This window comes from Dendropsophus ebraccatus, chromosome 3, assembly GCF_027789765.1.
Source record: "Dendropsophus ebraccatus isolate aDenEbr1 chromosome 3, aDenEbr1.pat, whole genome shotgun sequence".
Taxonomy (NCBI): domain Eukaryota; kingdom Metazoa; phylum Chordata; class Amphibia; order Anura; family Hylidae; genus Dendropsophus; species Dendropsophus ebraccatus.
The window spans coordinates 185501327-185526794 of NC_091456.1; the positions used below are offsets into that span (position 1 = coordinate 185501327).

The 25468-nt window shown below is 46.7% G+C and overlaps 2 protein-coding genes across 4 annotated transcripts in view; both read left to right on the top strand.

Moving 5' to 3' along the window:
• LOC138786767 (zinc finger protein OZF-like) overlaps positions 1–25468 on the top strand; it is a 419299-nt gene that overhangs the window by 223557 nt on the left and 170274 nt on the right. The gene's annotated exons all lie outside the window — the stretch shown is intronic.
• ANKRD55 (ankyrin repeat domain 55) overlaps positions 2656–25468 on the top strand; it is a 33983-nt gene continuing 11170 nt past the window's right edge. For 2 of the 3 annotated variants that reach the window (XM_069964870.1, XM_069964873.1), the window contains exons 1-5: positions 5181–5290; positions 21135–21257; positions 21649–22016; positions 22293–22423; positions 23221–23330. In XM_069964870.1, the coding sequence (XP_069820971.1) occupies positions 21797–22016; positions 22293–22423; positions 23221–23330 (461 nt within the window). In that variant the 5' untranslated portion in view covers positions 5181–5290; positions 21135–21257; positions 21649–21796. Of the gene's footprint in view, positions 2950–5180; positions 5291–21134; positions 21258–21648; positions 22017–22292; positions 22424–23220; positions 23331–25468 lie in introns of those variants that run through there. The other variant, XM_069964872.1, reaches the window with a different exon arrangement.

Below are 25468 nucleotides of genomic sequence, written 5' to 3' on the forward strand. Positions count from 1 at the left end.
TTATTGGGATTCGGTATAGTAGTATCATTGGGATTCAGTATAGTAGTATTATTGGGATTCGGTATAGTAGTATCATTGGGATTCAGTATAGTAGTATTATTGGGATTCGGTATAGTAGTATTATTCATACTTTGTATAGTAGTATCATTGGGATTCAGTATAGTAGTATTATTGGGATTCGGTATAGTAGTATTATTCATACTTTGTATAGCAGTAATATTTGGATTCTGTATAGCAGTATTATTTGGATTCTGTATAGCAGAATTATTGGGATTCTGTATAGCAGTATTATTGGGATTCTGTATAGCAGTATCATTGGGATTCTGTATAGCAGTATTATTTGGATTCTGTAGAGCAGTATCATTGTCGCTTTGTATAGTAGTATTATTTGGATTCTGTATAGCAGTATCATTGTCGCTTTGTATAGTAGTATTATTGGGATTCTGTATAGCAGTATCATTGTCGCTTTGTATAGTAGTATTATTGGGATTCTGTATAGCAGTATTATTGGGATTCTGTATAGCAGTATTATTTGGATTCTATATAGCAGTATTATTGGAATTCTGTATAGCAGTATCATTGTCGCTTTGTATAGTAGTATTATTGGGATTCTGTATAGCAGTATTATTGGGATTCTGTATAGCAGTATTATTTGGATTCTATATAGCAGTATTATTGGAATTCTGTTTAGCAGTATTATTTGTACTTTGTAATATTATTGGAGCAATTCATTATTTGCAGATTTTAGCCACATTAGCCACACATGAGTCGGTGATATTTGCTGTGTCCTAGATCTTAGACACCATAGACAGCTCTATCCCATGAAGATGTGTCCTGATTATTCTGCCGCCCCCCTCTATACAGCTCCTATGGATGGGCATCTCCTCAGTGTATTGTGTAATGGCAGACGCTTGTATGACTAGATCCACGTTCTGTTATATAAGCGTCTTCTCTAATATCCAGAAACCCTCCAACTACCAGTCCCTCAGGATCACTGCCAGCAGAGCGATGCCACTGACATCTGCTTATACACAGCCGGCTGCGCAGATGCATGTGCAACCCCGACATATCCTATGTTCTTATGGGAGTCCCAGCTCTATACAGACCTCAGTCCCTCCAAACTAGTCACTAGTGTGCAACAATGCTCTGTGAGCTAGGCAGCCTGCACTCCAGACTGATACATTGTAACAAACTAACTGAGAGATTTGTTCAGCTGCTGCTGATGGGTTTAGGTCACAGAGCATTGCCTAGACTGGATGCAACTGAGAGCAGGACTAACTATGTACAATGTATCAGTCTGGAATCCAGGCTGTAGAGCTCACAGAGCATTGTCCAGACTAGATACAATTGTATCACTTCTCAGCTGAGAGCAGGACTAGCTACATACAATGCATCAGTCTGGAGTCCAGGCTGTAGAGCTCACAGAGCATTATCCAGACTAGATACAATTGTATCACTTCTCAGCTGAGAGCAGGACTAGCTACGTACAATGTATCAGTCTGGAGTCCAGGCTGTAGAGCTCACAGAGCATTGTCCAGACTAGATACAATTGTATCACTTCTCAGCTGAGAGCAGGACTAGCTACGTACAATGTATCAGTCTGGAGTCCAGGCTGTAGAGCTCACAGAGCATTGTCCAGACTAGATACAATTGTATCACTTCTCAGCTGAGAGCAGGACTAGCTACGTACAATGTATCAGTCTGGAGTCCAGGCTGTAGAGCTCACAGAGCATTGTCCAGACTAGATACAATTGTATCACTTCTCAGCTGAGAGCAGGACTAGCTACGTACAATGTATCAGTCTGGAGTCCAGGCTGTAGAGCTCACAGAGCATTGTCTAGACTAGATACAATTGTATCACTTCTCAGCTAAGAGCAGGACTAGCTACGTACAATGCATCAGTCAAGGCTGTAGAGCATACAGAGCATTGTCTACACTGGATACAACTGAGAACAGGACTAGCTATGTACAATGTATCAGTCTGGAGTCCAGGCTGTAGAGCTCACAGAGCATTATCTAGACTGGATACAATTGTATCACTTCTCAGTTTAGAGCAGGACTAGCTATGTACAATGTATCAGTCCAGGCTGTAGAGCTCACAGAGCATTGTCTACACTGGATACAACTGAGAGCAGGACTAGCTATGTACAATGTATCAGTCTGGAGTCCCGGCTGTAGAGCTCACAGAGCATTGTCTACACTGGATACAGCTGGGAGCAGGACTAGCTATGTACAATGTATCAGTCCAGGCTGTAGAGCTCACAGAGCATTGTCTACACTGGATACAGCTGGGAGCAGGACTAGCTATGTACAATGTATCAGTCTGAAGTCCCGGTTAATAACATCTCACAAACATATATATATATATATATATATATATATATATTGGATATAACCATCTGCAGGGATTATAGCGCCTTGTTCTATGTTCTAGAATCTCCCAGGATGAAATCTGCCGCAGAATCCTTCTGTCATTACTATCATCCATTACTATATGTATTCTCTTTGTGCTGTTTTGCACCAGTCTGTGAATGAGCAGGTTGCACACATCCTCCTCATCCTCCCTGTGATGTGTGCAGCGAGTGCAGGGGCCGCACATGCTCAGTGCACGCCGCCCAGGCTCCAGCTATCACTCATCCTCTGGTTCCTGATTCCAGAGAGCTGGATTCCCTCTGCTCCGGCTATGATTCAGCCAGCACAATGCCCCCCAGACGCCACCGCAGCCGCAGCAGCCGGGCCTGCCCTGTACTGGCCATGAATCTGCTGTGAGATGCATCCACGGCAGGCAGGCGCAGGCAGCAGCAGCAGCATCCATAGAGGAACGGCAGGGAGGCGATGCAGTGAGCACATGTATTTATCGCAGTAAATATCGCAGCAGACGTCGACTTCATCTTCCCTCAGACGGAATCATGGATTTCAGCAATTCCTCCGTCTTCGATCAACATAAAGGTGAGTCGGTCGTCGATTGCGCAATTGTTGCCTGTTAACCCATTCATTGCCGTTGCCTGTTTTCGTTCTTATATAGCGCCATCGTATTCCGCAGCACTGTACACACATACGATACGGGGAGAATATACAAACTCCATGCAGCTGTTACCCCATATAGACTGGGCTCGACTTCCTACCCCCCTGTCTTTAGGGTCTATGGAAGTGATAAAGGGGGTCCCCAACTCTTTACCACCATGTCACACCACTTTGGTCCTCTAGGGGCCGCTGCAAATTAAATGAGCAGCCAATGGCAACTTCTTCAGTAAAATCCATAGATTGCAGGATGTGTGAGATGAGACAACCCCCCCTATACAATAATAACATGGCTATACATAGATAGATGGAGTAGATCTCCGTTTATATCTCCCGGGGTCATACTTTGCATTGCAAAAAACCACAGCACAACCACAGGGGAAAACTGCTGCAAAAGCGCTGAGGGTTGTGGGAAATAGTTCTATGGGGAACCCTGATGGCAGTGCTGAGCGCGTACAGTATGGCCGGAGGCTGCTATGTCGTTTTCCCCATGTGGCTCACCAGCTGTTGCAAAACTACAACTCCCATCATGGCGGTATGATAGACGTTAGATCGTGGAGAGTCACGGTGAAATTTTTTCTAGAAATAGCGCTATCCCTTTACACTGGCTGTGGCTGGTACTGCAGCTGAGACCCATTCTCTTGAATACTGCAGTACCACACACAACCTGTGTACAAAGATGGCGCTGTTTCTAGTAAATAAAGCAACATTAGAGTCCCCAGCTCTAATACTATATGTATAGTGCTGGTCTCCTCATATAGGAAAGCTGCACCCTCTGCACCCCCTATAGTTACCTGCTGCACTGATGGTATCTGACCCGACAATGACCGGATACAATGGGGGGAGATTTAGGAAAACTTTGCCTGTATCAACCAATCAGATTTCAGCTTTTTTTTTTTTTTTTTTTAATGGAAGACACAACTGCTCCACTACAACAAGGTTTGTATCCCTCTTTTATTTCTGGTTTGGGGCCCCTCATTATGAAACAGCTTATAGCGGGGCCCCTCATTATGAAACAGCTTTTAGCGCGGGCCCCTTAGTATGACACAGCTTATAGCGGGCCCCTCAGTATAATGCAGCTTACAGCAGGGCCCCTCAGTATAATGCAGCTTATAGCAGGGGCCCCTCAGTATGGCACAGCTTATAGTGGGGGCTCCTCACTATAACGCAGCTTATAGCGGAGGTCTCTCAATATAACGCAGATTTAAGCTGGGGCCCCTTAGTATAACACAGCTTATAGCAGGACTCCTCAGTATAACGCAGCCTATAGCTGCAGCTGGGACCCCTCAGTATAACACAGCTTATAGCTGTAGCTGGGGCCCCTTAGTATAAACCAGCCTATAGCTGTAGCTGGGGCCCCTCAGTATAAGGCAGCCTATAGCTGTAGCTGGGGCCCCTCTGTATAAGGCAGCCTATAGCTGTAGCTGGGGCCCCTCTGTATAATGCAGCCTATAGCTGTAGCTGGGGCCCCTCAGTATAAGGCAGCCTATAGCTGTAGCTGGGGCCCCTCAGTATAAGGCAGCCTATAGCTGTAGCTAGGGCCCCTCAGTATAAGGCAGTCTATAGCTGTAGCTGGGGCCCCTCAGTATAAGGCAGCCAATAGCTGTAGCTGGGGCCCCTCAGTATAACGCAGCCTATAGCTATAGCTGGGGCCCCTCAGTATAAGGAAGCCTATAGCTGTAGCTGGGGCCCCTCAGTATAAGGCAGCCTATAGCTGTAGCTGGGGCCCCTCAGTATAAGGCAGCCTATAGCTGTAGCTGGGGCCCCTCAGTATAAGGCAGCCTATAGCTGTAGCTGGGGCCCCTCAGTATAAGGAAGCCTATAGCTGTAGCTGGGGCCCCTCAGTGTAAGGCAGCCTATAGCTGTAGCTGGGGCCCCTCAGTATAAGGCAGCCTATAGCTGTAGCTGGGGCCCCTCAGTATAAGGCAGCCCATACCTGTAGCTGGGGCCCCTCAGTATAAGGCAGCCTAGAGCTGTAGCTGGGGCCCCTCAGTATAAGGCAGCCTAGAGCTGTAGCTGGGGCCCCTCAGTATAAGGCAGCCCATACCTGTAGCTGGGGCCCCTCAGTATAACAGCTCTAGCACACACTCTGACATGTACAGGTTGCTATGGAGATGCAGCTGGAGCTGAGCCGCCTTATGCAGGGGATTGAGGAGAAAGCGACTGCAGCAGCCGGGGGCCCCGTGTCACTGATCACTGCCCACTGTATACTGACAGCAGCCCCCATATATACACATACACTCCGACCTTAGGAGCTGACAATCTAAAGGTCACGGAGGTGTAACGTCTAAGACGCCAACCTGAACCTTATTAAAGCTTACTATCCAGCTTTCCTACAGCCCTGAATGTTAAATATATCTATTGTGTCTGATCAGGTGTCTGGGAAAGTTGTGCAACTGATAATTTCATCACCATCACTGGTCATATATGTGTATGTGTGTATATATATATATATATATATATATATATATATATATACATATATCCACACACACACATATATGACCAGTGATGGTGATGAAATTATCAGTTGCACAACTTTCCCAGACACCTGATCAGACACAATAGATATATTTAACATTCAGGGCTGTAGGAAAGCTGGATAGTAAGCTTTAATAAGGTTCAGGTTGGCGTCTTAGACGTTACACCTCCGTGACCTTTAGATTGTCAGCTCCTAAGGTCAGAGTGTATGTGTATATATGGGGGCTGCTGTCAGTATACAGTGGGCAGTGATCAGTGACACGGGGCCCCCGGCTGCTGCAGTCGCTTTCTCCTCAATCCCCTGCATACATATATCTATATCAATGCATTACTAGGCAGATTTGTTATTCAGGAGCCGGGGAAAGTTGGGTAACTACCTTGGTCACTGTTGCCGCTTGTAAAGAGGTTATCAACCAGCATTAATATGGTATACTGGAATAGGGTATATTTCAAAAACAGTGCTCATATTCTAGAAGTGATGGTTTATGGGATATGATGTTTTCTAGAAGTAGCGGTCTTTAGTATTCAGCTTATTCTAGTTGTGTTGTGTTTTATGAGATGAGACATATTCTAGAAGTAGTGGTCTGAGCTCACAGATCCTAGACCTGGTGGTCTATAAGCTCAAATATATTTCCGAAGTGGTGGTCTATGAGGTCAAGCATATTCCATAACTGGTGGTTTGTGAGATTAGACGTATTCCAGAAGTGGTGGGCTGTGAGAGCTGATAGATTCCAGAAGTAATGGTCTATGACAGATGACAGATTCCTGAAGAAGTGATTAATGACAGCTGACAGATTTCAGAAGTAGTAGTGATATATGACATCTGACAGATTCCAGAAGTGGTGGGCTATGAGAGCTGATAGATGCCAGAAGTGGTGGGCTATGGGAGATGACAGATTCCAGAAGAAGTAATAATAATAATAATAATAATAATAATACATTTATTTGTATAGCGCCAACAGATTCCGCAGCGCTTTTTTTTTCTATGCATACAGAAGTGATTAATGACAGCCGACAGATTCCAGAAGTGATGGTCCATGAGAGATGACAGATTCCAGAAGTAGTGTGACAGCTAACAGATTCCAGAACTGGTGGGCTATGAGAGATGACAGATTCCAGAAGTAGTGTGACAGCTAACAGATTCCAGAACTGGTGGGCTATGAGAGATGACAGATTCCAGAAGTAGTGTGACAGCTAACAGATTCCAGAAGTAGTGTGACAGCTAAAAGATTCCAGAAGTGGTGGCCTATGAGAGATGACAGATTCCAGAAGTAGTGTGACAGCTAACAGATTCCAGACGTAGTGTGACAGCTAACAGATTCCAGAAGTGGTGGGCTATGAGAGATGACAGATTCCAGAAGTGGTGGGCTATGAGAGATGACAGATTCCAGAAGTGGTGGGCTATGGGAAATGACAGATTCCAGAAGTGGTGGGCTATGGGAGATGACAGATTCCAGAAGTGGTGGGCTATGAGTGCTGATAGATTCCAGAAGTAATGGTCTATGAGAGATGACAGATTCCAGAAGAAGTGATTAATGACAGCCAACAGATTTCAGAAGTAGTAGTGATATATGACATCTGACAGATTCCAGAAGTGGTGGGCTACTAGAGCTGATAGATGCCAGAAGTGGTGGGCTATGAGAGCTGATAGATGCCAGAAGTGGTGGGCTATGGGAGATGATAGATTCCAGAAGAAGTGATTAATAACAGCCGACAGATTTCAGAAGTAGTAGTGATATATGACATCTGACAGATTCCAGAAGTGGTGGGCTACGAGAGCTGATAGATGCCAGAAGTGGTGGGCTATGGGAGATGATAGATTCCAGAAGAAGTGATTAATGACAGCCGACAGATTCCAGAAGTAGTGTGACAGCTAACAGATTCCAGAAATGGTGGGCTATGAGATATGACAGATTCCAGAAGTGGTGGGCTATGAGATATGACAGATTCCAGAAGTAGTTTTCTATGAAAGCTGACAGATACCAGAAGTCATGGTCTATGAAAGCTGACAGAGTCTAGAAGTGGTAGGCTATGGGACTAGACATATTCTAGAAGTCTTAAATTTCATTGCAACATATAGAGCAACAGATAGTGCTGGATGACATCCATTTGTTTCTCTCTTTTCTGTCTGTATAATTGATCTAATGTAGAAACATTGGAGTCATGAAGCCGCCTTCACTGTCATCCCCGTTGATCCATGGTGCTGAAAAACAAGCTTTTCCCACCTTCCGAAGTCTTCATTTTCTTCCTCTGTCCTCTGTGAGCATGGAGCAGGCTTAGCTCTTATACCCAGCAAGTGCAGGCTGCTATCTGCAGCTGACACCGATCATAATGATTGACATTGGGGATCATTCTGATATCGGTCATTCATCTTTTTATTATTAGCACTGCTATCCCTAATGATATATAAATAGTGTGGTATATCTATCGTTTTGGTTTATTGTCCTCTCTGTGGCCCTATGTGGTGGAGGCTCCAGGACAGAGATGTATGGTATTATTCTTGCTGTCAGATAAGGTGTCTCTTCCATATATCTCACATCTCCACTGCAGCTCTATACACTGCAATGCAGAAAGCTCTGTCACATCTGTGCTGGATTGTTTATTTTTATGTCCCCACATTCACGGTTCACAGATCTGTCAGGTTCTCTGGAGTCAAGTTTGTATATTGGACAGGATTAACCAGGGTCTTCATCTCTTTGAAGAACATTCGGTATCCTAAAAGGATATAGCTGGAACATGTCCAGATTCTATGACCGCCCATAACTTTCCATGACATGTCTGGGTTCTATGACCTCCTATGACATGTTTAGGTTCTATGACATTACAAAACATGCCTGGGTTCTACGACCTCTTATGATATGTCTGGGTTCTATTACCACCTATGACATGTCTGGTTCTATGACCTTCTACTATAAGCCTGGGTTCTATGACCTTATATGACTTGTCTGGGTTCTATGACCTTCTATGGCCTTTTATGACACGTCTGGTTCTATGACCTTTTATGACACGTCTGGGTTCTATAACATCCTATGACTGGTCTGGGTTCTATGACCTTCTATGGCCTTTTATGACACGTCTGGTTCTATGACCTTTTATGACACGTCTGGGTTCTATGTGTTCTGTCCCCACATGCGGCGAGTGAAGGTTTATCTGACTAGTGGGCCTGACTGGAGATTCCTACCTTGTATTCCAGCATATGAGGCAGACAGGAACCAGAATAAGCGTCAGGTAGAGTAGAAAGTTGAGCAGAACGTAGTTTAATAACGTCACATACAGCTTAGTCACAGATGCAGTATAGTAGTCATATTGTGCTGTTGCTGCTTTCCTAGAAGATACCTTGCTGACACTTGTAATTTCTGGTCAGAAGATTATGACTCTGATAAGCCCAAGCAAGCACTACTTCTCCAGTCAGAAGCAGGATGAAGAATGCCTGCTACAGGAAGTGACGTGGAGACTGGGCTATAAGACACACCCACTAAGGGACAAACCAAAAAATGTGAAAATGGAGGGGAGTCTAAACTCTTGGCCAGCAGATGGCAGCACAACAAGAATACATGTAATGAATACAACAAGGAATGAATGTAAACAATGCAGTTATAAAACATCTGAATAACATACAGATAAGTGAGGAGAACAGCACACTCCCCGTCTAAAATTCCCTTAGGGGGATTTCACTATAAACTAATTTCTATGAAATATAGTGCAGAACCTGAAACAAAACATGTTAATATGCAATATAAACAGTGAGATAATCCTGTTTCATAACTGAGGAATAAAGTTCTTTAAAGGAAAGTTCAGTCCTGTTCATCCGCCAGGAACATCCTCAACAGGCAATATCAGGATCAGTTCGTTGATAGGCCTTGCAAACGTTTTGGTCTCACCCTTCCTGGAGATCTTCAACTCCACCTTCCGGATCTTGCCATCCTTGCTGGGAAGAACTTTTGTAACTAGTCCCATAGGCCAGTCCATCCTTTCGGTTTGTTGTTCCTTCATCAATACGAGGTCTCCTTTTTTCAAGTTTGGTTTCTGGTGTTGCCATTTTCTTCTTCCTTGAAGAATCACAAGATACTCCTTTCGCCATCTGTTCCAGAAGTAATCCGCTAAGTGTTGTACACGTTTCCACTGTTTTTGGTAGATGTTTCCATGAGTGTACTCTCTACTTGGCGTCAGTTGATTCCCAGTTTTCTGGGTGAGAAGAGTAGCTGGAGTCAGTATAGCTGGTGCTTCAGGATCCATTGATACTGGAACAAGGGGTCTTGAGTTGATGATGGCGGAAACCTCAGCAAGAAGAGTAACCAGAGTCTCATGTGTGAGTCTTGAAGAATTCACATCCATAAGCATAGAGTTCAAGATGCTGCGGGAGATCCCGATCATCCTTTCCCAGGTGCCTCCCATGTGGGAACTATGAGGAGGATTGAAAATCCAGGTGCAACCCTTCTCTGCCAGCTGATCTTGGATGGGCTTGGTGCCAATATTCAGTTCTTTCCCCTTGCTGGCAGTAAGTGAGGCTTTGACATAGCATCTTGGGATGTGGATCTGATCCAAAGCATACAAAGATTGCTTCCAGGCTTCCCACTTTTGCTCCTTATCAGAAGGAAGGGGGGCATCCCAATCCTTGATGGTTTCAGAAAGCTGTCTGAGTAGGGATTTACCTTGTATGGTGATGGGCGCTACAAATCCCAGTGGATCGTATAGGCTGTTCACAACTGACAGGACACCACGTTTTGTAAAGGGTTTGTCTGCACGACTTACTTGAAAGCCAAAGGAGTCGGCGGACAGATCCCACCTCAGGCCTAAGCTTCTTTGCACTGGTGGATCGTCTTGTCCCAGGTTTATGTCCTTGAATCCAGGAGTATGATCATCTGACTCGAAGGCTCTCATGACAGCCAGGCTGTTTGAAGCGATTTTGTGTAGCCGTAGTTTGGCTTGGTACAGCATGTTTTGAGTCCTTTTAAGTAAATCAATTGCCTCTTCTTCAGTAGGTAATGATTTGAGTCCATCATCTACGTAGAAGTCCTTTTCTACAAAGTCTCTGGCGTCCTTTCCATACTGGGACTCTCCCTCTTTGGCGGTTCTGCGAAGGCCATAAGTCGCTACAGCAGGTGAAGGGCTGTTCCCAAATACATGTACCCTCATGCGGTACTCCATCATCTCCTTGGTGGTGTCATTGTCCTTGTACCACAGAAATCTGAGGAAGTTCCTGTGGTCCTCTCTGACTATGAAGCAGTGGAACATCTGTTCAATATCAGCGGTGATGGCAACAGGCTCTTTTCTGAACCTCATCAAGACTCCGACAAGGTTATTTGTCAGATTGGGACCTGTGAGAAGAACGTCATTAAGAGACACACCTTGATGTTTGGCGCTTGAGTCAAATACAACCCTAATTTGATTAGGTTTTCTGGGATGGTATACTCCGAATGAAGGTAAGTACCAGCACTCCTCGTTCTTCTTCAAGGATGGAGCTGGTTCTGCATGGTTGTTCCGGAATATTCTTTCCATAAACGTGACAACGTGTTCTCTCATTTCAGGCTTGCTGTTTAGGGAACGCTGAAGAGAGTTAAATCTTTGCAAAGCTTGTTCCCGGTTGTTTGGGAGTCTTACCCTGGAAGCTCTGAACGGTAGTGGAGAAACCCAGTGATTGGTTTCCTCCTTAGAGAATTCACTGTCCATAATCTTGACAAAGTCTCTGTCCTCTACTGACAAGGCTACTTTATCGTCATCCTTCGTTGTGAGGAACACTGATCTCCCCAAGTTGTCAGCATAGGGGGAGGGAATGACGTCAGGCAGCTGTATGAGGTCTGGAGGTTTCTCCTTGACTTTATAGTGATGAGGGCACGGCTTGATGCAAGATGTGCGTCCGTCCCTGTGCACGTAAGTCTTAAAGGAGTCAATTCCTGATTGATCCAAGCATACATTTCCAATGATTACCCATCCTAAGTCCAGTCTCTGGGCGTATGGGGCATAGTCAGGACCGTTACACTGCTGACGCACTTTGTGTACCCTTAGATTGTCTCTGCCAAGCAGGAGTAGAATTTCAGCGTCCATATCCAAGGGTGGGATAACACTGGTCAGGTGCCTTAGGTGCGGTTGGTGAAATGCAGCTTCTGGGGTAGGAATCTCATCCCTGTGATCAGGTATTTGGTCGCATTCAATCAGTGTAGGTAAGGGTATCTCTGTGTCTCCATTGATGGGAGAAGCGATGAATCCCTGTGCTCTTCTGCCACAAGTCTCTATGCTGCCTGAGCAGGTGTTTAAGGTATAGGGTTTTGTGGGTCCCTCGATCCCAAAGGCTTCAAAGAATTTAGGTCCGGCTAGGGACCGGTTGCTCTGGTCATCAATGATTGCATACACTTTTAGAGCCTTTTTTGGTTGTCCTTCTGGGTAAACCTTGATCAGACATATTCTGGCACAACATTTGTCCCTTTGGTTCTCCCCACATACCTCCAAGCATGAACAGGAAACATCAGTGGTAGAGTTAGCACGATTCTGAGGCTCCCCGCCATGGCTTGTAGTGGGAATACTGGTAATTGCAGCCGATGAATCGCTGGTGGGTGGGGTTAGGTGCATAACCGTGACATGTCTGTCGCTGTGACACTCCTCACACTTAATGGCAGATTTACAGTCCTTAGCCATATGCTCCAATGAGGCGCAGCATCTGAAACATACTCCTAGCTCAGTGAGGATTTTCTTGCGTTCCTGTATGGGTTTGGACCTGAAGCCTCTGCATTTATTTAGTGAGTGAGGTTTTTTATGAATGGGACATTCACGATTAAAGGACTTGTCTCTTGATGAGTTAGTTTGGTGTTTACCCGTGGATGCTGCAGGTGGTGGCAGGTTAGTCTTTCTAACACTCGCACAGCTCTTAAAGTCTCTGTGTTTCTGTGTGGCACCTTCATACCTTGATGATGATGCAGCTGGAGTGTTGAGCTCCAGGAAGTCAAGACTGGGGTCATTCCTCATCTGGGCCTGTTCGTCGATGAACCTGCAGAAGTGGATGAATGGTGGAAAGGTGACATCATGTGCTCTCTTATATCTTGAGACTGATGTTGCCCACTTCTCCTGCAAACTGTATGGCAGCTTTGTGACGATTGGGTTTACCCCATGGGCGGTATCCAGATAGCATAGTCCAGATAGACGAGGATCTCTTTTAGCAAGTTCCAGTTCCATGAGCAGATCACTTAAGTCCTGAAGCTTGTGGACTTCCTTCAGATTAATCTTTGGGATGTTCTGCAGTCTCTTGAATAGGGCTTTCTCTATTGCTTCGGCACTGCCAAAGGTACGTTCAAGTCTCTGCCAGGCAGCGGCAAGACCTGCTTCAGCTTGTCCCACATAGACAGTCCTTAAGCTCTTGATGCGATTTGTAGAGCCAGGGCCCAGCCATTTGACCATGAGATCAAGCTCCTGCTCTGCGGTAAGGTTGAGGTTGGCGATGGCAGCTTTGAAGGTTGCTTTCCAGGCTCTGTAGCTCTCTGCGCGGTCGTCAAATTTGGAGAGACTGGTGTTGATCAGCTCCCTGCTAACCATGTACCTTGCGAACTCAGATATATCTGTTTTCTCACTTCTTGTTGCCGTGTCAACTCGTTGTACCCCTTGGGCGTATGGGTTGGTTGGCGTGAAAGGGTGAGATGTTCCAGGGTAGAATGATGTCGCTGCAGGGTTGAGCTGTGGTTTAGCCTCTATAAGTTCTGACGACCGCTGCTTGTGTTGTGCGACTAGGCCAGAAAACACTCGGTAACCATCTTCCTGTGATAGTTGTCCTTGAGAAGGCACATCTGGGTGATGATCATCAGTTTGTGCGGGTGCTATAGGTGGCACCGTAGCTGCAGGTAGAGCTGACTTGGAGATTTCAGTGTTGTCAGCTTGAATGGTGCTAGAAATAGGGGGGGCTGCAGGTAACTGATTCAGCACATAGTCATTGGTGCGATCGACAGGATTGTCTGTTTCTTGTGGCAAGCAAACTGGATCGAGACCTTGGCTCATTGCTTGCTCAAGTACCTTTACTTTGGCCAATGCAATTTCCTCTTCCATCTCTGTTTGAAGGATCTTTATCTGAGCCTCTGCTTCTGCACTCTCTTTTTTAGCCTTAGCTTCGGCCATTGCAATTTCCTCTTCCATCTCTGTTTGAAGAATCTTTATCTGAGCCTCTGCTTCTGCACTCTCTTTTTTAGCCTTAGCTTCGGCCATTACTTCCTTTTCTCTGAAGGCACGTCTTATTTTGGATTGCTCTGCATCTATGCGGGCCTCTAGTATCCTGTCACTCAGGACTGAGCTTCTTGAGCACGAGGATCTGTATGACCGTGATGAACGTTTAGATTAATTTGATCTGTGCGATCTAGTCTCTTGTAGATGAGAGATACGGAGCTCCGCTTTATCTTTAGCATTCTGCACCATGGTGTCTCTTTCTATTTCTGATGATTCTGCCTTGATCAGCTCTGTTAAGGCTTCATCGATATTAGAGGCTTTTAAGAAGGTGATATACTTTGCAAACAGTCTCTTATATCTTTCATGCTCTGTATTCAGCCGTGCAACAGCATCTTGTTGACTCTCTGCGTCACCCTTGAAGGATTGAAGACTTGCCACGAGGGAGGTAACTCGTTTCCATCTCTCCTCCACGTCATCACAGAGCTCATTTTTAGCAGTATGATAATTTTCAATTACCTTTAGTGTCGGTTTGAGAGAGCGTCTTGGTCGGACAACTTGGTCTGTTGGAAGTGTGAGTTCTGCTTCCTGCTGTTCCAAATCATCACTATCAACTTGTCCTTGCTGTGTTTTATCGCTGGGGAGTTGCTCGGGATGCTTTTCGGCCATTTTGATTTTAAGTGTACTGTCTCTTTAAGAAAATTAACTTTGGAATTGGGGTCTGAAAATCGCAGCACAGCTTCTTTAGAACACCCCGATATGATTCCCAGCGTTATTTGAGTGATTTGTGGGGTTTTCAAGTCTGGGTGGCCAGACCAACGGGAGGTAGTATGCAGCAAGTCTCTTAGGAGGGGTATGGTCTGAGGGAGCTTCACACACAAAACTGTTCTTCTACTGAGTGATGAAAGGTTCATGTAAGATATGAGAAACAGCTTGGGGTGCTTTGTGGAAGACTTCTATGCAGGTGTAGAATACAGCAGACACACACTGTGCTTGTCCTGAGGCCTGTCCAGACGTGCTGTCTCAGATTAGCTGACCATGTGCTTGTTGCTATGGAGACCTCTGACTGGTCTGGGTTACAGGCAATTTCTAGCTGTGATTTTGGGCTTTTTAAGTGAATCTTCTGACTGTTCTGTCCCCACATGCGGCGAGTGAAGGTTTATCTGACTAGTGGGCCTGACTGGAGATTCCTACCTTGTATTCCAGCATATGAGGCAGACAGGAACCAGAATAAGCGTCAGGTAGAGTAGAAAGTTGAGCAGAACGTAGTTTAATAACGTCACATACAGCTTAGTCACAGATGCAGTATAGTAGTCATATTGTGCTGTTGCTGCTTTCCTAGAAGATACCTTGCTGACACTTGTAATTTCTGGTCAGAAGATTATGACTCTGATAAGCCCAAGCAAGCACTACTTCTCCAGTCAGAAGCAGGATGAAGAATGCCTGCTACAGGAAGTGACGTGGAGACTGGGCTATAAGACACACCCACTAAGGGACAAACCAAAAAATGTGAAAATGGAGGGGAGTCTAAACTCTTGGCCAGCAGATGGCAGCACAACAAGAATACATGTAATGAATACAACAAGGAATGAATGTAAACAATGCAGTTATAAAACATCTGAATAACATACAGATAAGTGAGGAGAACAGCACACTATGACCTCCTATGACACATCTGGGTTCTATGACCTCCTATGACACGTCTGGGTTCTATGAACTCCTATGACACATCTGGGTTCTATGACCTCCTATGACACGTCTGGGTTCTATGACCTCCTATGTCACGTCTGGGTTCTATGACCTCCTATGACACGTCTGGGTTCTATGACCTCCTATGTCACGTCTGGGTTCTATGACCTCCTATGTCACGTCTGGGTTCTATGACCTCCTATGACACGTCTGGGTTCTATGACCTCCTATGTCACGTCTGGGTTCTATGACCTCCTATGACACGTCTGGGTTCTATGACCTCCTATGACACGTCTGGGTTCTATGACCTCCTATGTCACGTCTGGGTTCTATGACCTCCTATGACACGTCTGGGTTCTATGACCTCCTATGACACGTCTGGGTTCTATGACCTCCTATGACACGTCTGGATTCTATGAACTCCTATGACATGTTTGGGTTCTGTGACCTATAACATATATCTGGGTTCTGTCACCTCCTACGACATCTTAGTGAATTATTTCAAAGCGGAGAACGAGCTCCAGTCTTCCTCCTCCTCTTTGTTATCGTCATCATCATTATCATCCTGAGTAATAGAGTCACCAAGTCAATGATAGAATCCTCTACTGGTTACAATGTAATCTCTCCGCCTCACATCTCTGCCCCAGGATCAATCTCAGCCAAAGCCTATAATCAATAGTAATGTTCTGTAACACTCGGCACAAGGACGCGGAGCGGCAGTAAAGCGACACAAGGGCAGAGCCGCCATTCTTTATCCGACAAGCTTATGATCACATGACCAGAGAAATTGGGATCATTGGGAAGAAGGTGTCTGGTGCATTTAGTAGTAGACATCCATATAGAACGAGACATGGTCAGAGCATATGTGGTCACTATACATCTGATGCCCATAAAGATTACTGAGGGAGTTTGTGATCAGTGTTGAGTGAACTTGCCAAACTCCTGGTGACTGCAGAAGTTGGATGCCACCCTAGAAAGTCCTGGAAAACATGGATATGGCCATAGACTATAGGTCATATCCATGTTTTCCAGGACTCCCTATGGCGTCATCCAACTTCTCAAGGAGCCAATTGCTGAGCGTTCTGGTTCTGAGGACATTGCCGAACCCAAACAGTTCCACTGTTATGCATTGGTCGGGACCGGATGTTATCCGCCTATAGCAATGAGATTGAGACCCCTGACTTTTGCATACAGTATATAATGCTCCATTGAAGTGGGTGTTGTGGGGGTTCCATTGCATGGGATTGTGCAGATCTCTGATCAGACTCTGTAATGGGTGAATATACAGAGAGAACAGAGATCTCAGGGACAGTAACAAGAACCTAATGAATGTGAAGACGTCAGCTCCGGGGAAGTCACCAATGACAACAGATAAGATTTTCCTGGAAAAGGTAAAGATAATGAATGGAGCCTTACTGGAAAGCCAGGCCCGGCTGCAGAGCTGACATCTGCTCCCCGCACACCGGGTTATGGCTCTGCTATTCTTCTTCTTCATCTGACAGATCACAATTCCCCCTTGGACGGCCCTTTGGGGGTCTCATCTTTTCCATCTTCTTGATATATAATGCATAGAGCTGATACAATGCATTCCTGGGGGTCCATACGCGTAAAGTATGATTTATTATTATTATTATTATTATTACAGCCATAGAGGCCCTGGTACCTGGTACAGGCCTAGGACCCCGCTACAGCATAAGAAGACTGAAGTATTATAAATTACTCATGGTTCGTGGGGGTCCTGATCCTGGTGGGGGTCCTGGTGAAGATTTAACATTGGGGCCCAGGACATATATGTTATACTTGTGTTTTTATCATGAAAAAAAAATAATAAAATAAAATAAAAAAAATAAATAAATATATATATATATATATTATTTTTTTTATCCCCTTATTTAGTGCAGTATAGGCCTGTAATAAGAGAATAATGTAGACATTCTTGTGTATGTCTTGTGCTTACCTGTTTTAGCTGATGTGGTGGACATGGCAGCCATTTTGCTTAGTATTAGCCCACTGAAATGATTTCCTAATGTTGACTACAATGATGTCAGCTGATTCAGGACAGACCACTTCCCTCTGGCACATTAAACACTGTGATTTTTTTTTAGTTCTAAAACTGCACCAAATGGGCTTTTTCTAAAAATAAAAATCTAATCTTAAACAACTTCTCTAAGCATAAAGGGAAGTTTACCCAACAAATTCTTTCTTTCAAATCAACTGATGCCAGAAAGTGCCAGAGATTTGTAATTTACTTCTATAAAAAATCTCAAGTCCTCCAGTACTTATCAGCTGCTGTATGTCCTGCATGAAGGGATGTACTTTTTCCAGTCTGGAGAGCAGGAGAGGTTTTCTATAGGGATTTGCTGCTGCTCTGGACAGTTCCTGACATGGACAGAGGTGGCAGCAGAGAGCACTGTGTCAGACTGGAGCGAATATAGGACTTTTCATGACTTCTGTGACTATCTGGTTATCGGACACTTGTATGATCCCTCCATGTACGTATTGTGCTCTGTGTGCATCCTCTTGTACACACTGCGCTGTACCTGAGGGGGGGGGGGGTTGTTTTTCTGCTTAGCTCGGCATTGTACATCCGTTACACATCATTCGCTCAGTTTGCTGCTCTCTCCTTCTCACTTACTGTTCATAGTTTTACTCATCTGACTCTGATAGTCGCATCTGTGAAGTCGGTGAGAAGTTCTTAGAAGTGGTTGTTGTGTCTTTCCTGTAACCAGACTCGAATACAGTTCAGGATGAGCGTTAGAGAGGTGCCATATCCTGAGCCTAGCGCTCCGCTCTACAGTACACCTACAGTCCTTCCTATATACACAACACGCAGATCACCTACAACATTGTCCATATATCCTCCATCCCTCTATCCTCCATCCATCATCCTTCTATCCTCTATCCTCCATCCATCCTCCATCCATCACCCCTTTATCCTCCATCCATCACCCCTCTATTCTCCATCCATCACCCCTCTATCCTCCATCCATCACCCCTCTATCCTCCATCCATCATCCCTCTATCCTCCATCCATCACCCCTCTATCCTCCATCCATCACCCCTCTATCCTCCATCCATCATCCCTCTATCCTCCATCCATCATCCCTCTATCCTCCATCCATCATCCCTCTATCCTCCATCCATCATCCCTCCATCCATTATGCCTCTATGCTCCATCCATCATCCATCTATCCCCCATCCATTATCCCTCTATCTTCCATCCATCATCCCTCTATCCTCCATCCATCACCCCTCTATCCTTCTTCCATCACCCCTCTATCCTCCATCCATCACCCCTCTATCCTCCATCCATCACCCCTCTATGCTCCATCCATCACCCCTCTATCCTCCATCCATCATCCCTCTATCCTCCATCCATCACCCCTCTATCCTCCATCCATCACCCCTCTATCCTCCATCCATCATCCCTCTATCCTCCATCCATCACCCCTCTATCCTCCATCCATCATCCCTCTATGCTCCATCCATCATCCCTCTATCCTCCATCCATCATCCCTCTATCCTCCATCCATCATCCCTCTATCCTCCATCCATCACCCCTCTATCCTCCATCCATCATCCCTCTATCCTCCATCCATCATCCCTCTATCCTCCATCCATCATCCCTCTATCCTCCATCCATCATCCCTCCATCCATTATGCCTCTATGCTCCATCCATCATCCATCTATCCCCCATCCATTATCCCTCTATCTTCCATCCATCATCCCTCTATCCTCCATCCATCACCCCTCTATCCTTCTTCCATCACCCCTCTATCCTCCATCCATCATCCCTCTATCCTCCATCCATCATCCCTCTATCCTCCATCCATCATCCATCTATCCCCCATCCATTATCCCTCTATCTTCCATCCATCATCCCTCTATCCTCCATCCATCACCCCTCTATCCTTCTTCCATCACCCCTCTATCCTCCATCCATCACCCCTCTATCCTCCATCCATCACCCCTCTATGCTCCATCCATCACCCCTCTATCCTCCATCCCTCACCCCTCTATCCTCCATCCATCATCCTTCTATCCTCCATCCATCATCCTTCTATCCTCCATCCATCATCCATCTATCCCCCATCCATTATCCCTCTATCTTCCATCCATCATCCCTCTATCCTCCATCCATCACCCCTCTATCCTTCTTCCATCACCCCTCTATCCTCCATCCATCACCCCTCTATCCTCCATCCATCACCCCTCTATGCTCCATCCATCACCCCTCTATCCTCCATCCCTCACCCCTCTATCCTCCATCCATCATCCTTCTATCCTCCATCCATCACCCCTCTATCCTCCATCCATCACCCCTCTATGCTCCATCCATCACCCCTCTATCCTCCATCCCTCACCCCTCTATCCTCCATCCATCACCCCTCTATCCTCCATCCATCATCCCTCTATCCCCCATCCATCACCCCTCTATCTTCCATCCATCACCCCTCCATCCATTATGCCTCTATGCTCCATCCATCACCCCTCTATCTTCCATCCATCACCCCTCCATCCATTATGCCTCTATGCTCCATCCATCACCCCTCTATCCTCCATCCATCATCCCTCTATCCTCCATCCATCATCCCTCTATCCTCCATCCATCATCCCTCTATCCTCCATCCATCATCCCTCTATCCTCCATCCATCACCCCTCTATACTCCATCCATCATCCCTCTATGCTCCATCCATCACCCCTCTATCCCCCATCCATCACCCCTCTATCCTCCATCCATCATCCCTCTATCCCCCATCCATCACCCCTCTATCCTCCATCCATCATCCCTCTATGCTCCATCCATCACCCCTCTATCCTCCATCCATCATCCCTCTATCCTCCATCCATCATCCCTCTATCCCCCATCCATCACCCCTCTATCTTCCATCCATCATCCCTCTATCCGGCATCCATCATCCCTCTATCCGGCATCCATCATCCCTCTATCCTCCATCCATCACCCTTCTATCCTCCATCCATCATCCCTCTATCCTCCATCCATCATCCCTCTATCCCCCATCCATCACCCCTCTATCTTCCATCCATCACCCCTCTATCATCCATCCATCACCCCTCTATCCTCCATCCATCATCCCTCTATCCTCCATCCATCACCCCTCTATACTCCATCCATCATCCCTCTATGCTCCATCCATCACCCCTCTATCCCCCATCCATCACCCCTCTATCCTCCATCCATCATCCCTCTATCCCCCATCCATCACCCCTCTATCCTCCATCCATCATCCCTCTATGCTCCATCCATCACCCCTCTATCCTCCATCCATCACCCCTCTATCCTCCATCCATCACCCCTCTATCCTCCATCCATCATCCCTCTATCCCCCATCCATCACCCCTCTATCTTCCATCCATCACCCCTCTATCATCCATCCATCACCCCTCTATGCTCCATCCATCACCCTTCTATCCTCCATCCATCATCCCTCTATCCGGCATCCCTCATCATATTCATCCTGCGTAATACACAAGAGAGAACACAAACCTGAAAGAAATCCTAATGATGTCATTTCAGCTGCCATAAAGCGTACACACCCTGCTGCAATGTCTCTACAGATCAAACAGGAAGGAGTTGCGTGTCTCCAATATGGCCGCCCCCAGTGAAGGTTCCAAAAATAGAAAAATAAATAGCTACACACAAAATAAACCCATTATTTCTCCCGTACAGACTGACATTCAATGAATGGGACTGAAATTACCTCCATGACACATTCCCTTTAATCACAGGGCGCTGCGGCTTTTAAGGCGAATCTCAGTGATAGACTTTGTGTTTGCAGGTGACTCATCGGAAGAGATTGACTTGTCTGTGGTTTATCAAGCTTCAGCTAATGGGGATGTCAACACACTGACGGCAATCATCCGTGAAGACCCTTCAATCCTGGAATACTGTGACAATGAAGGTACATGGGGCGGGAGTCATCATGGGGGGGAAGGCCTTACTATTGATCCATCCCCGTACTTTATGCCACCACTTCAAACAGGCAGTAACATAGTCCAGCGCTCACTGGCGTCCATGGTTAAAGGGGTTGTCCAGGTTTACAAAAAAAACACATCAAAAACAGTTCATTTATTTATGTGATTCTGCACTTTCTCCGCCTGCTGGAGAAAATGGATTGTCAGCCACCTCCCTGCCTCTGGGCCTATCACAGCCCTGCCAAAGGTTTTCCCCAGTTCTGTCCAATCCTGTGTTAAGCTGCCTCAGGCTCCTCTCCACCAATAGAAAGCCACCCAAAAGTCTATAAGTTAGGATGGAGAGGGTCATGTGCTCAGTCATGTCCTCCTTTGGTCTAGGTAAGAGTGTGTAGTAGAGATCAGTGCAGCGCGAGGCCTAGTGGAGTTACGCTGATCATCCTCAGTTCCTGTCTGTCCAGCCATGACTGGCTAAACCACCTGGGATGTGACTGTCACTGATGAGGGACCAAGACCTGTCCACACTGAGATGGTTATTCAAGTCTTCCAAACCCTGCAGTCCGCATTGAGCTTTTCTTGCCAGACAGCGGCTGGAGAAGTGCTTGTCGCCTGCATGCCCTGCTGCAACTTGCCTAGTCCTCAGGTGAAGGCCAATGGTGAGCTCCTCCAAGTAAATGGCCTGGGGCCTGTACTCCTGAAAGATATCACTCAGCATTCTCCTCCAGCATTATCGGACTTTCCTCTATGCCGTGAGTATGGGTATGCGTACGCAACCGAATCCAAAGTTGTGAAGAGTGCCGAGCTATTTGGACAGTTCCCCTTCAAGCTTGTCCACTGACTTATCCTGTATTTTCCCCCATAGATGGGCACTTTTTCTGTAAATTTCTACTTCAGGGTTAGGTCTTCCATCACGGTGAATAGTACCATTCAATATAAAGCTCTGTGTATGCATTCTACAATAGACTTTGTGAATGTTGCCTGTGTTTTAGCAGTTTCTTAAATCCTCTGTGCTGATGTTTCTCCAGGGTGCACACCTCTGATGCACGCTGTGTCCGGACGCCAGGTTGACACCGTGAAACTACTGCTGAAAATGGGAGCCAATATCAATACACAAGATGCCTGCGGGAGAACGAGCCTGTCCCTGGCAACATATCTGGTAGGAAAAAAAAAGAGGTGATCCATGAATAGAAAAACATGGCTGCTTTCTTCCAGAAATAGCGCCACTCTTGTTCTCAGTTCCTGTCTGGTATTTCAGATGAATTCCATATAAGTGAATGGAGCTGAGATGTAATGCCGCATTCAACCTGAGGTCATAGGGTGGGGGGGCTGTTTTTGGAAAAAGTGGCACTGTTTTGGACACGTTTCACATATACAGCATCCTGTAAAATTGCGGTGTTGATGTGCAATTTAACGTACAGGGGTAGTTCACCCCCCAAAAAATTGCTTTCAAATCAACTGGTGCTAGAAAATGTTATAATACCCTTTATAAACCTACATAGATCCAGGCGTCCAGGCCCGAAGCTCACCCCGCTTCACGGCTGACAGTCATTGTACCTTGATGGGCACTGTGCTGTATATGATAACGTTACCTGGATACCTGTCGAGAACACAGAAGACAGATGGATTGGGAAGATCAACAATCAATATCTGCTTCCTGTACTTTATATAAAGCAGATGAGACAGGACGGGGCCTGTCACTAGGTGACATCACTGGCGTCCATGTACAGCTCCGCCATCATCCAGTTCTGCTGGGAGTTGTAGTTTTGTTATGTCTACTATGGGGCCTTAGTTGGGCCATGTAGCATGTAGAAGGTACCTAGGGGCACATGGGTGAATTTGGCCCCTTTGTATGCCCTGGCCCCTGACAGCTGCAGTACCTGTACAGCCCAGATGGGGGCCCCTAAGCTCCAGGACTGTAGAGGATTTGGCAGATGACATGTCTTCTTCCTCTAGGGCTGGCTGGAGGGCTGTGTGAGTTTGCTCAGGAATGGAGCCAAGCAGAACATCCCTGATAAAAATGGCCGACTGCCCCTACATGCCGCCACTGCGGAGGCTGACGTCAGGTGAGTCGCTCATCATAAACATGGGGAACATCTCTTGCCTCATTGTACTCGAACTCCATAATTCTACCGAATCTGCAGACCTGGACCAACATAACCCACCATGTATGTGAAAGAAGAGAAAGAAACTACAGACCCCCTGTATACAAACTCCACACCAGACCCCCTGTATACAGACCTCAGGCCAGACCCCTGTATACAGACCTCAGGCCAGACCCCCTGTATACAGACCTCAGGCCAGACCCCCTATATACAGACCTCAGACCAGACCCCCTGTACACAGACCTCAGACCAGACCCCCTGTATACAGACCTCAGACCAGACCCCCTGTATACAGACCTAAGACCAGACCCCCTGTATACAGACCTAAGACCAGACCCCCTGTATACAGACCTAAGACCAGACCCCCTGTATACAGACCTAAGGCCAGACCCCCTATATACAGACCTAAGACCAGACCCCCTGTATACAGACCTAAGGCCAGACCCCCTGCATACAGACCTCAGGCCAGACCCCCTGTACACAGACCTCAGACCAGACCCCCTGTACACAGACCTCAGACCAGACCCCCTGTATACAGACCTCAGGCCAGACCCCCTGTATACAGACCTCAGGCCAGACCCCCTGTACACAGACCTCAGACCAGACCCCCTGTATACAGACCTCAGACCAGACCCCCTGTATACAGACCTCAGACCAGACCCCCTGTATACAGACCTAAGACCAGACCCCCTGTATACAGACCTAAGACCAGACCCCCTGTATACAGACCTAAGACCAGACCCCCTGTATACAGACCTCAGACCAGACCCCCTGTATACAGACCTAAGACTAGACCCCCTGTATACAGACCTCAGACCCCCCATATATAGACTCCAAACCAGAACCCCCTGTATACAGACTCCAAAATACCCCCTGTATACAGACCTCAGACCCCCCGTATACAAACTCCAAACTAGATCCCCTGTATACAGACTCCAAACTAGATCCCCTGTACACAGACTCCAAACCAGAAACCCTGTATACAGACCTCAGACCAGACCCCCTGTATACAGACCTAAGACCAGACCCCCTGTATACAGACCTAACACCAGACCCCCTGTATACAGACCTAACGCCAGACCCCCTGTATACAGACCTCAGGCCAGACCCCTGTATACAGACCTCAGGCCAGACCCCCTATATACAGACCTCAGACCAGACCCCCTGTATACAGACCTCAGACCAGACCCCCTGTATACAGACCTCAGACCAAACCCCCTGTATACAGACCTAAGACCAGACCCCCTGTATACAGACCTAAGACCAGACCCCCTGTATACAGACCTAAGACCAGACCCCCTGTATACAGACCTAAGGCCAGACCCCCTATATACAGACCTAAGACCAGACCCCCTGTATACAGACCTAAGGCCAGACCCCCTATATACAGACCTCAGGCCAGACCCCCTATATACAGACCTCAGGCCAGACCCCCTATATACAGACCTCAGACCAGACCCCCTGTACACAGACCTCAGACCAGACCCCCTGTATACAGACCTCAGGCCAGACCCCCTGTATACAGACCTCAGGCCAGACCCCCTGTATACAGACCTCAGACCAGACCCCCTGTATACAGACCTCAGGCCAGACCCCCTGTATACAGACCTCAGGCCAGACCCCCTGTATACAGACCTCAGGCCAGACCCCCTGTATACAGACCTCAGGCCAGACCCCCTGTATACAGACCTAAGACCAGACCCCCTGTATACAGACCTAAGACCAGACCCCCTGTATACAGACCTCAGACCAGACCCCCTGTATACAGACCTCAGACCAGACCCCCTGTATACAGACCTCAGACCAGACCCCCTGTATACAGACCTCAGACCAGACCCCCTGTATACAGACCTAAGACTAGACCCCCTGTATACAGACCTCAGACCCCCCATATATAGACTCCAAACCAGAACCCCCTGTATACAGACTCCAAAATACCCCCTGTATACAGACCTCAGACCCCCCGTATACAAACTCCAAACTAGATCCCCTGTATACAGACTCTAAACTAGATCCCCTGTACACAGACTCCAAACCAGAAACCCTGTATACAGACCTCAGATCAGACCCCCTGTATACAGACCTCAGACCCTGTGTAT